Below are 10,000 nucleotides of genomic sequence, written 5' to 3'. Positions count from 1 at the left end.
TCTGCAGTCACAGATGAACAGTAAAATATTTTCTGACCTCCTGGAATTTTTTAAGAGGAAACAGAGTGTAAAATCATCAGAAATTGGAAGGACCAGTGTCATACAAGAAATACCTACAGCTGCTTTGATAACTGGTGAAGAGAATACAAGCCTTTTGTTTGTCACTAGTGCTATAAGCTGAACTGTGTAATTTATTATTTCAGGTGTAAATATGCCAGACCACGATGTAGTATTCTCTCAGTTAGCCACTGAATTAAACAGCCATGTGACTCCATTTGTTGCTTTACTCAGGTCCAAAGACTGCACAGGTTTGCTTTTATTCCTTCTTTGCTTTCTTTCTAAAACTCAGAAACATTATTCTTCTCTAATAGATCTTGGGTGTACAAGTAGGAGGAAATAGTTTCCACTGACAACAAGATGTATTTTTTTAAGTGAAATTTTATTGTAAGATTTTCAAAGTTGGTTCCAACCAATTAGCTGATTAATTATAATTTTTAATTGATATTGAATACTCTTCTTTCTTTAAAAAAAGCTTGCGATTTTGTCGTAGATTAGGTTCTTTGATCATCTTCCAAGACATGTAAAACAAATCAATGGATTTCAACATTTGTTATAATTCTTTTTTGCTTAAAATACAAATTTGTGCTCTACAGTCATGAAAGCAACAATGAAGAATGTGATATCACAGTTCATTGGTTGTGATGTACATGTGAGTTTGACTACATTGTCTGTTTTATAATTTCTTACAATGATATGATACCAATGATCATCAAGTATTTGTTTTTGGCTCAAATAAACACATCTGTTGTTCAGTAACTGGCTTACCACTAACTGAGAAATCAGAAAGTTTGGTAATAACTGTGACTGAGACTTGTTGACATATAATTGTTACTTTATTTTCAAGGATGGGGATGATTTGTTTCCTTCAGAACAAGCCAAGAAAATAAGCAGTTTTACAATGCCTGTACTCTGCCATTGGTACCAGAAAATGATCAAGGTTTTGTTCTTGTTGATACAGTTTTTAATTTGCAAGTAGTGTGGATTATGTTTGTCATTCACTTTTTCTAACTATTTTTCATTATCTGTGGCACTACAAAGGTTGCAATTAATCCTTATCTGTGTGAATTAAGATAACCTAACTTAGGGGACACCATTAATATTGTCATCGTGATTTCACAGTATGTAGGATTTCAAACCAAAGGTGAATTGGGGATAATGACTGGGTTGAACTGTTTGTGTTTCAGTACAGCTATCCAAAGAGAAGACAGAGCAGACGGCAGTCACAGTTTTCAGGTGAATAATAGCAGTTTTTCATCATATTCAGTTTTCATATTTTAAATTTCCTTATTATTATTATTATTATTATTATTTGTTTTTATTTGATTTTGTTTTTTTCTGACTGCCATGTTCCCTTTTTCAGATCAACCCCTTTTGGTTGTCATTTTTGAGGACTTTGAGGGTTTTCTTCCAGCTGTAATTCAAAACTTTGTGATGATTTGCAGGTATAAGTTGCTCTTAGTCATTAAAAGCTGTCTGTTTTACCTTCCTCTCCTCTGTGACAAAATTGTCATTTTTAAGTCAGAAACAAAAATTGAACTTGTCAAACTAACAATTAATAATTTTACCAATGAAGAAATTCTATATTGAAAATTATGAGCAATGGTACTGAGAATGAGAAGGGTTTTTGTAGTTATTGCCTCCTTCAGGAGGCAAAGCCACACATGTTGTCAAGATGAGTGAGGGTAACAATAGCATTTTGATCTTGGCCCAATTTTGACCCTGTGTTTCCTGGTGCTATACTTGTCTTTGTTTTTCATGTTGGCACTTGAGAAACAAAGCTTTTTGTTGCAGAAATATTTTGAAAGGTGTGATTGGGGTATAATGAAAACTTAACCCTAAGTAATTTTTCTTCAAAGAGAATGCATTTTACTGTTTGAATCAGTGATATGCCCAGTAGATCTAAAGATTTAATTTTTTCAGCTCTGGCCATGACACCACAGAAGATGATAAACATCTCAATAATTTCACAGTGGCACCTCCAGCAGCATGTGATTGAAAACAAGACTTTCATTGCAGCAATATCTAAATAGGTTAAATATAATAATAAAATTCTAAATAAGTCCCAAAGAGCCGCTAAATTTGCAAAGCGAGGAAAGTCCAGAGTTTAACGGGGTAACCCTAGTCAAAAGAATGATGTAACAGTGGAATGGCTGAAAATCCTATACAGCACAATGTCTTGTGGTATGAAACAAAAGTCTCACAAAAATAGAATGAAAACAAAATAAGAAAATAATTTATGTTCATCAGCTAAAATTAAAAGGAGCATAGGTTAATCTAAGAGGATACACCAATACAAGAACAGTGAGGTTCTTGAGCTAGCCCCTGTTAAATATCACTACTATTACAGGTTTTCTATTTTGCAGGTTAGACAAATCTTCTGCAACACCACCCTTTAGCATCATTATACAACCTCTAGTTCTTTTCATTGCTTCAAAAACTATTACCAAAATTATGCTCTATCAGTAGCCACATGCAGTCTGAAACAGCCAATTTTTTTTTAATATGTACTCCCCTATTATACTTTTAATTAAGACTTCTGTTTGCTGTATAGTCTCTATTTTCTAATTTCTTTTCCTTAACAGTCAGTACTTGAGTGAACTTCCTTTGGTGCTGGTCTTTGGAATTGCTACAGCAGTGACAACTGTTCACAAAGTTTTGCCACATGCAGTATCAAGTCTGTTGTCTATTGAGAGATTTCAGTCAGAGCCATCACATGTTTGTGTTCTAGAGATCATAAGCAAGGTGAGCCTTAAGTGCAAAGTCTTCCTAGCGTTCAGTAACAATAATTTTGTACAGTGTTATGATGTTATAAATATAGAAGAACTCTTCTCCTAGGTTTTGATGACTGCCAGATTTCCATTCAAACTTGGTGCTCGGGTGTTGAGATTACTGTATGAGAATTTTCTGTTCCATGATTTCTCACTTCAGAACCTTGCCAGAGGACTTCAGGTATTTTTAACATTTACAACTGAGAATTTGAGCCTTCAAACCTACATTTAAGTTTCATTTTGATCTCATTTAGGGCTAACATGCATAACTGGCAGTTTTATGTATCTTGTAAGTGTTAGGTTGGTTAATTGGACCTGTGAAAATGAGTAGCAAAGCTGAGAGGTTAAAGGTGGTAAAATGCCAGGTAGGTGATACTTTCTTGTTTTGATTTTAAGTTGTTTTTTTTTTCCATTTTTCAGTTTTGTTTGATGGAGCATTTTTTTGAAAGTCCTTTGAGCGTGCTCTGTTGTGTGTCATCAGATGACAGGAAAGATTTGCTCAATGAAATGAGTCACAAACAAGTGGAGATGTTTAGGAAAACAAAGTCTTTTCGCAGGTAAATTTTGCTCTTTAGTTTGTTGCTCATCTTTCACTCCCAGGTTTTGCAGCAGAACTTTTTATTTATGTGTGGGATCTGTAAGAATTGGGAGCATATACAATACTTGAAAGCTTCATTTTATTCTATTGAAGTTGGAAAGGAATGAAGGCGTCTTTTCTCAGAGCAGGAAAATTTCTGTAAAGGTTCAAATTCACTTTCAAGACAAACACCTTTGTTTTCCATATTTCTACTTGTAGAGAGCTGGCTTTTTGCTGAGAAATTGACTGAAAATTTCTTTCATGAAGACCATCTTTTCTTGTTATAGGTATGTTGAATCTGAGCCTCCATCAAGGCAACTGCCATTATTACTTGATGACTCCTTTACTAAGGTTAGCTTGTCAGTTGGTGTAGAAACCATATTTAATGAAATTTGAATGATTTGGATGTCTGGTTATTTCTAGTCATACACTAAACCTATCTTTCACCATTTAATTCAATTGTTACAGGAAACAATAGCTGAGCTGTTAGAAAGCTTTGATCAGTACCACTGGAATTTCTTCCCTGTGTTACATTGCCTCCATATTCTCACATGTAATCTTCCAAAACATCCTTTGGGAAAGAAGGTTGTACAATCATGCACCTAAAGAATTAGGGTTGAATTTTTTCTCATTTTTATAGGTTTTGTTCTCTATTCATTAACTAAATGTTTGATTTCTCTTGACATTTTCAGCCCTGCGACGTTTATGAAAACAGTTTGACAATGAATATTTATGACCAAGAAGAATATAAGGAGGCACTGTCTTTGCTCAGGTGTTTGACTACGTTTGTTAGGATCTTTATCGAGGGTTTCATACAAAGTTTTCCAAAATTTTTTATCATGTATTGAAAATAAAGACATTTATGAGCCTAAGTAAGTGTTGTAGGAACCTTTCATCTGCAGGAATTTATGCTTCTGACTTGATGTCATGGTTTGTGAAATGTTCAATGTAATATGTTTATTACAGAACCAACAATAACTTAAAACCAAAAGTTAGCATTTGATGGGCAGCTACATTTATTAACTTTTCTTCCTTTATATCCACAGAGTTTGTTCAAGAGATGAGCTTCTTCCTCTTCTTAAGAAATGTGTGAACATTTTAGGGAATGCTGTGGACTCTCCTGAAACAGAGAGGTGATTTTTTTTTTTTTTTTCATTTGCAGTTAAGGTGGTCAGTATTATTTCACCCACCATTGGCTATATGTTACTTTTTAGGAACTGCCAAAAGCTCAAGGAATCAAGAGATTGTATTGCTGGATTGCTTAAACAGTTTGACAAGATAAGTGGTAAATAAAGATGTTTGAGTTGTTCTGAATGTGTTTTGTTTGTAACACAGTTATCAAATGAATATCATTAATAATTAATTAATAGTGTTTATCATTGCTTTTTATTAACAGGAATCCAAGAGACTCAGGGAAAAAGTTCCACTCCAAAGGAAGCACTCTCTACTGTTACAAACAGATTTGAACTTCAAGAGGTACAAATAAGCAGAAAAACAACATTTTGCCCTTTCAGCTTTCACTGTTTTCTCTTTTGCATGGTATTTAAATTACTTTTAAATGAACGATTTTTTTTCACTCTACAACAGAGACTTATGAGTGCTGCTAAACAAAAGAAGAAAGAATCCCCATATGATAAGTTGCGACAGAAAACAATCGATGCTATGGATGAGATGTTTAGGTAAAACAAATTCAAATTTCAATTGGCTCTTTTTTTGCACACCAGTTAATGGGCTTCTATGGGTCAGTGATAAATAAACAAATGCACTAATGGTGAGGTGTGAAAGGTCTGAGTTCAATTTTGCAAGGCACTGAACTCTACTAGGATAAGATGAAGTTCAGCCAGACAGGTTTTTCAGTCAGAAAGTTACTGCTGCAATAATATTGAATTTTTTATCTCTTTTTATTTTCCTCAATAGAAGAGTTTTGACCTGTCCAAGAAACATGCCTCTGCATGAAGTCATTTACTATGACAAGTTACAGGACACAAGAAAGGTTTGCATGCAGTCATAGTTTGTAAATATGTTATTCACCAGGTGATAGGGCTGAATGGATGAAAGCTATGCCCAAGGGCTTGAGTATGGCCCAAAACCAAGGCCAGTAAATAACTTCTTTATTTTTCTCAGCTGATTTGCTTTTATCTGCTTTGCCACAATTGGTACAGGAAGAATTTTGGACTGTGGCATGTATTATTAAAAAGTTTGACTGGCCACATTTGAGTGATTAGCCCACCAGATTCTAGAATGTAAGATTCTGACCCACCTGAATGGATCAGAAAAAAAGTACTGGTATTGTCCAGTAGCAGTGAGGTGTAAAAATGAGTGTGGTCACTCATGGTGTTGCACTCATCTACCAGCTTAAACTGAAATTCTCTGCAATGCTTATGAATAGCCAAATGGATGAGCTGTGATGGTTGGGGTTGTTTTTTTTCTTTAACTATTAACATGTCATTTGTGTTTGATCTATGATTATCCTATTATGAAATTGTATTTCAGTGGCCAGTCATGATCTGTCCTAATTGTTTGCCCTGGTTGTTTCTCATTTTAGCACTTGGTTGGAATGCCCCGCATAGCCATACAAACAGCTCTTAGTAACCCTCAGCATTATCTTCAAGTGAGTCCAGCTCTCAATACATAAATATTATTTTCTGGGTGGGGTGTCCATGTGGGAAAAAACTGTTCAAGGTTTCAAGTAGGCTGAAGGTCTCAGGCTGTACTAAGACTGAGGACACACCTTTTCCCATATAAACCAATGTAGCCTGGTAAATAACTCTATGATTACTATTTCTTTCTTGTGGCACATTAGAAGAGTATCTAAGTGATGGTTTTTCTCAATTTCCAGTGTGATTGTTGTCAGACAGACATAGGGACAGTTCAGGACACCTTACCTGATGTATGCATTGCTTATAAACTACACTTGGAGTGTGGCAGACTAATCAATCTTTATGACTGGTTCCAGGTTGGTGGCCCTTTTTAGTTGTTCTTTTTGAGCCTTGCTCTAACAAATTTGAATGTCAAGATTACTGCTTTAAAGGTACTCCAAAATGTATGGGTGCTGCTATCTCTAATCCTTGGTTACTTCTGATGTTCATTGAATACAGTTTTGTCAGTAGACGTTGTGGTTAGGAGATATGCTGCAAGATAAGGAATTGTCCAGTTGGTTCTCTCAATGCATCCTTTCAAAACATTTCCAAATATTTTAATTTCTTTCTCTACAGATTTGACACACACTCAGATTTCTTTTGTTTTAGGCATTTACAGCTGTTTTGGAACCTTTGATAGAACATCAGTCCCTGAAATGTTCTCCAAAGAAGAAACAGAAAATGGATGAACAGTTACAGTATCTTTGTAATTAACAGATGTTTGGGTTGACAGATGGAAATGTGTCCCATTAGACTAATATTAAATGGTTGATTTCAAGTTATTCCGACAGTTTTACAGGTCAATTCATTTGTCCTTCCATCTGTCAGTTTTTCAGTCAGTCTGTTAGTCCATCAATCTCTTTGTCAGTGTGTCATTCATTCCATCAGTCAGTTGGTCTATAGCACATTTTATTACATGACTCAGGCAGTCAGAGGGCCAATAACTAAAATAAACCAATCAAAATGCTCTATTGCCAGTGCAATATTCTCTAAGTATTGGACCAGGCACTGTCCCGAATGGTCCCGAATGATACCACACTTGTGTCCCTTTGAACTTCAGTCGTATAATAAATCTCTTATTAACCAAGCTTGCTCAGGACCTTACAGGAAGAATATCAGCCCTCGGTCTTTTTTGTACGGACCTCGCTGCACTTGGTCCATACTGTCAAGACCTCAGGCCGATATTCTCCCAGTACGGCCCTCGTGCTTGGTTAATAAGATATATGTATTTAACGACCAAAGAGTTACTCTTACCTTAACTCTGTTGTAGTGCTCGTTTCATTCAAGCTGTTTCAGAACTTCAGTTTCTTGGATTCATCAAATCAACTCGACAGAAAACTGATCATGTACAGAGACTCACTTGGGGAGCATGTTGATATAAAATTATCCTTACCATCTCATTTTGCAATAACTACAGTGACTGTTTTGTTAATTTAAAAGTGATGTAGAAAGTCCTGCAAGAGGAACTAGCTTTCGAGGAAATAGAGACGTTTTTTGGGAGATACAATTAAGTCTTGCATCCCTTTCCACTAAATGATATAAATGGATACTGGTAATTTGTAATTAAAAAAGCCTAGCAATTTGTTTGATTATTTGTGATGGACAGGTTTGCAATCCAGAGGGAGAGACTTGCTTTCTCTCATTTTCTCTCATTTTTGCTCCATTTTCTGCCTTTAAAAGCACACACAACCCACAGTTTCTCTATTCACTGTGAAGAAGGGCTAACACTTGAAATGTCAGCTTTTATAATCGTAACGGTGGCCAATTTACCATTTCAACTTTGTTGATAATTATATTGAAATTATATTGTTTTACCAGTAGTTGGGAAATTTCAAGTTCCACCAGATATACAAAGAAAATCCTGTGTTCAATTGGCTGCCTAAGTGGGCAAGATGGGCCTATCTTGCACAGCAGGGATTGCCCACTTTTTCCCATTCAAGAAAAAATAAATTGCCTGGAGCAGACTCACAAAGTTCATAGTTTTTGGACAATGTCCTGATGGACCCCGACTTGTCCAGGTGCATTAAAAGGCAAGAAAAGAATTTGACCAATATTCAGCCATCTTGATCTGATGCTCGGTTAATAATATGTACCAGTAGTTACAATACCAAGAAAATATTATTGAATTAATTTTATACCAAAGCTATTCTCAATGACTTCATAAAAGTAAAAAAAAAATTATTTATACAATCCTGGTCTAACTCTGAAAGAAGGAAATGTTTATAGTAATGAAAAGTTTCAGTATTTTTTAGTCTACAATTAATATATCCAGCAAATTGGATTTCTCCCAGATAAGAGAGCTACCCAATAAATGTTTCCAGGACACAGCAGTAACCATTTCAAAATCAAACTTATATCAGTATGACCAGTTGTCGACTATACATTTCAAGGAAGGGAATGTTAGTTACATGTTCATTTACTCAGTCTGTATATTGTATTCATCCTAATTTAATTTTTTTCTGTTTCCTTTCTGTTGAAGATCTTTGATCATCAGATTTTCTCTGAAAAAATAAAAATTGATTTAATATTATTGGGCATTAATTTTTTCTAACTTTCTTCAAAATTCTGATTTGAACATGTATACGCTAGTCCTGTGGATTTCAGTGATTGGACCAAGCTTATGTCAAAGCCCATTTTTCAATTTTGAATTTTCAATGATAACCACAAAACATGCATTTGAATGCTAAGCAACTTGTGTGAAACTTGTCATGATTAGTCTGTCATGGTATGGACTAATAAAGATCTGGAGGAGAACTCTGGAGTTTCTTTTTCCTCAATTAGGCAGGTGAGACCAATGAACCATAATGTACTGAGACTGATAACCATATGCAATAGCTGGCCTGCCAGACCAGCTTTTTTTTTGTTTTTGGAGAATTTTCAAAAGTTCCATCTCATTGGATTACATTTTTATATACAGAGACTAATCTAGTCCAACAGTTCTGATTTACAACAACATTCCTTCTATTGGTGGACTGGTTTGATTGGAAAGTTAAAGCAGGAATAATGATATTTATAAGAGCCATTAGTTTTGGTTTCCTTTTTATCCTTATCGGCTTAGAAAATAAAGGAAGCAGAGTTCATGTCCTGGAAGAGTTAATCTATTGTTGACCAGAGTAAGTTAATTAAAACTGCTCTAATTAATATTTACCTGAATATGAAAAGCCCCAGCATTGAGTCCATTTGCTATTAAATCATGAAGGTTGATTGCTTTCTCATGAGTTGATGTCAAGCTTTGTTTTCCACCTTGAAATTATAAGAGAATAAAACATATAGTTTATGATTTCTTTCAACAAAGTTGTTGTAAAATTCACATTAACCACAAGTCAGATGATGAAACAAAGTTAAATTCATCATGACATCCTACTTTGATATAACTTTTAATAACCGGTAGTACATAATTTTTATGATTTGTATACAAATCGTTTTCATCACCTCCATTGCCTTCAAATGCCTTTTCTACAGTGTCTCTGTGGTTTTCAAAGTTGTCAAGCTGAAATGTATAGATATGCCGATACAATGAGTCCAGTGCCTGAGATTCATTAATAACATTTTGTATACCATCAAAGGGCTTCCACAACCTAAGACAAATTCTGTAAGTTTCAAAAATCTGTGCATTAACATTACCAGTTCTTGAGCATTGTTCAAATCTTTAACTTCCTGTTTCAAAGCTGCATTCACATACTTTGCCTTGAAAACAAGAATGTATGATGTGAACAGATTACATGATAATTGGATTAAGAACACAAACTCAATTGTTATTGCTCATATACCAGCAATAAAAAAGGTCTGTCTTACTGCTTTGATTTTTCTTTCAAGTTCTTTAAGCTGTTCGTCAATCTGTTTTTCATCCTTCACTGTATATTGGTGTTCATGAGGTACCTGTGACAAGACCACGCTTATGCCCTATTTGCTATTAATTATATATATCTTAATACATGTTTTGTTGTGTAGTATCG

At 34.8% G+C, this 10,000-nt stretch overlaps 2 protein-coding genes across 5 annotated transcripts in view; one reads left to right on the top strand and one right to left on the bottom strand.

Moving 5' to 3' along the window:
• Positions 1-8,574, top strand: part of LOC111328715 (origin recognition complex subunit 3-like) — a 9,473-nt gene extending 899 nt beyond the window's left edge. Inside the window, exons 4-24 of one of the 4 annotated variants that reach the window (XM_088729009.1) lie at positions 1-134; positions 204-308; positions 654-703; positions 905-997; positions 1,245-1,293; positions 1,421-1,502; positions 2,643-2,802; positions 2,896-3,009; positions 3,249-3,385; positions 3,693-3,756; positions 3,874-3,990; positions 4,098-4,177; positions 4,452-4,538; positions 4,620-4,690; positions 4,802-4,881; positions 4,993-5,084; positions 5,323-5,398; positions 5,951-6,016; positions 6,245-6,361; positions 6,654-6,742; positions 7,315-8,574. The exon at positions 1-134 is cut by the window's left edge and continues 2 nt beyond it. In XM_088729009.1, coding sequence (XP_088585135.1) covers positions 1-134; positions 204-308; positions 654-703; positions 905-997; positions 1,245-1,293; positions 1,421-1,502; positions 2,643-2,802; positions 2,896-3,009; positions 3,249-3,385; positions 3,693-3,756; positions 3,874-3,990; positions 4,098-4,177; positions 4,452-4,538; positions 4,620-4,690; positions 4,802-4,881; positions 4,993-5,084; positions 5,323-5,398; positions 5,951-6,016; positions 6,245-6,361; positions 6,654-6,742; positions 7,315-7,420 — 1,969 coding nt within the window. In that variant the 3' untranslated portion in view covers positions 7,421-8,574. Of the gene's footprint in view, positions 135-203; positions 309-653; positions 710-904; positions 998-1,244; positions 1,294-1,420; positions 1,503-2,642; positions 2,803-2,895; positions 3,010-3,248; positions 3,386-3,692; positions 3,757-3,873; positions 3,991-4,097; positions 4,178-4,451; positions 4,539-4,619; positions 4,691-4,801; positions 4,882-4,992; positions 5,085-5,322; positions 5,399-5,950; positions 6,017-6,244; positions 6,362-6,637; positions 6,743-7,314 lie in introns of all 4 variants that reach the window. The other 3 variants (XM_088729008.1, XM_088729011.1, XM_088729010.1) reach the window with 3 other exon arrangements.
• The window catches only part of LOC148727603 (uncharacterized), a 12,773-nt gene continuing 10,978 nt past the window's right edge, over positions 8,206-10,000 (bottom strand). Inside the window, exons 4-8 of the mRNA XM_088726502.1 lie at positions 9,840-9,947; positions 9,669-9,731; positions 9,477-9,534; positions 9,193-9,287; positions 8,206-8,545 (exon numbers count right to left, since the gene is read on the bottom strand). Of these exons, the coding sequence (XP_088582628.1) occupies positions 8,483-8,545; positions 9,193-9,287; positions 9,477-9,534; positions 9,669-9,731; positions 9,840-9,947 (387 nt within the window). The 3' untranslated portion in view covers positions 8,206-8,482. The remainder of the gene's footprint in view (positions 8,546-9,192; positions 9,288-9,476; positions 9,535-9,668; positions 9,732-9,839; positions 9,948-10,000) is intronic.

This window comes from Stylophora pistillata, chromosome 7 (genome assembly GCF_964205215.1).
Source record: "Stylophora pistillata chromosome 7, jaStyPist1.2, whole genome shotgun sequence".
NCBI classification, from domain to species: Eukaryota; Metazoa; Cnidaria; class Anthozoa; order Scleractinia; family Pocilloporidae; genus Stylophora; species Stylophora pistillata.
Note: the sequence above shows the minus strand (reverse complement) of the source record. Positions and strands in the feature narration are given on the sequence as shown.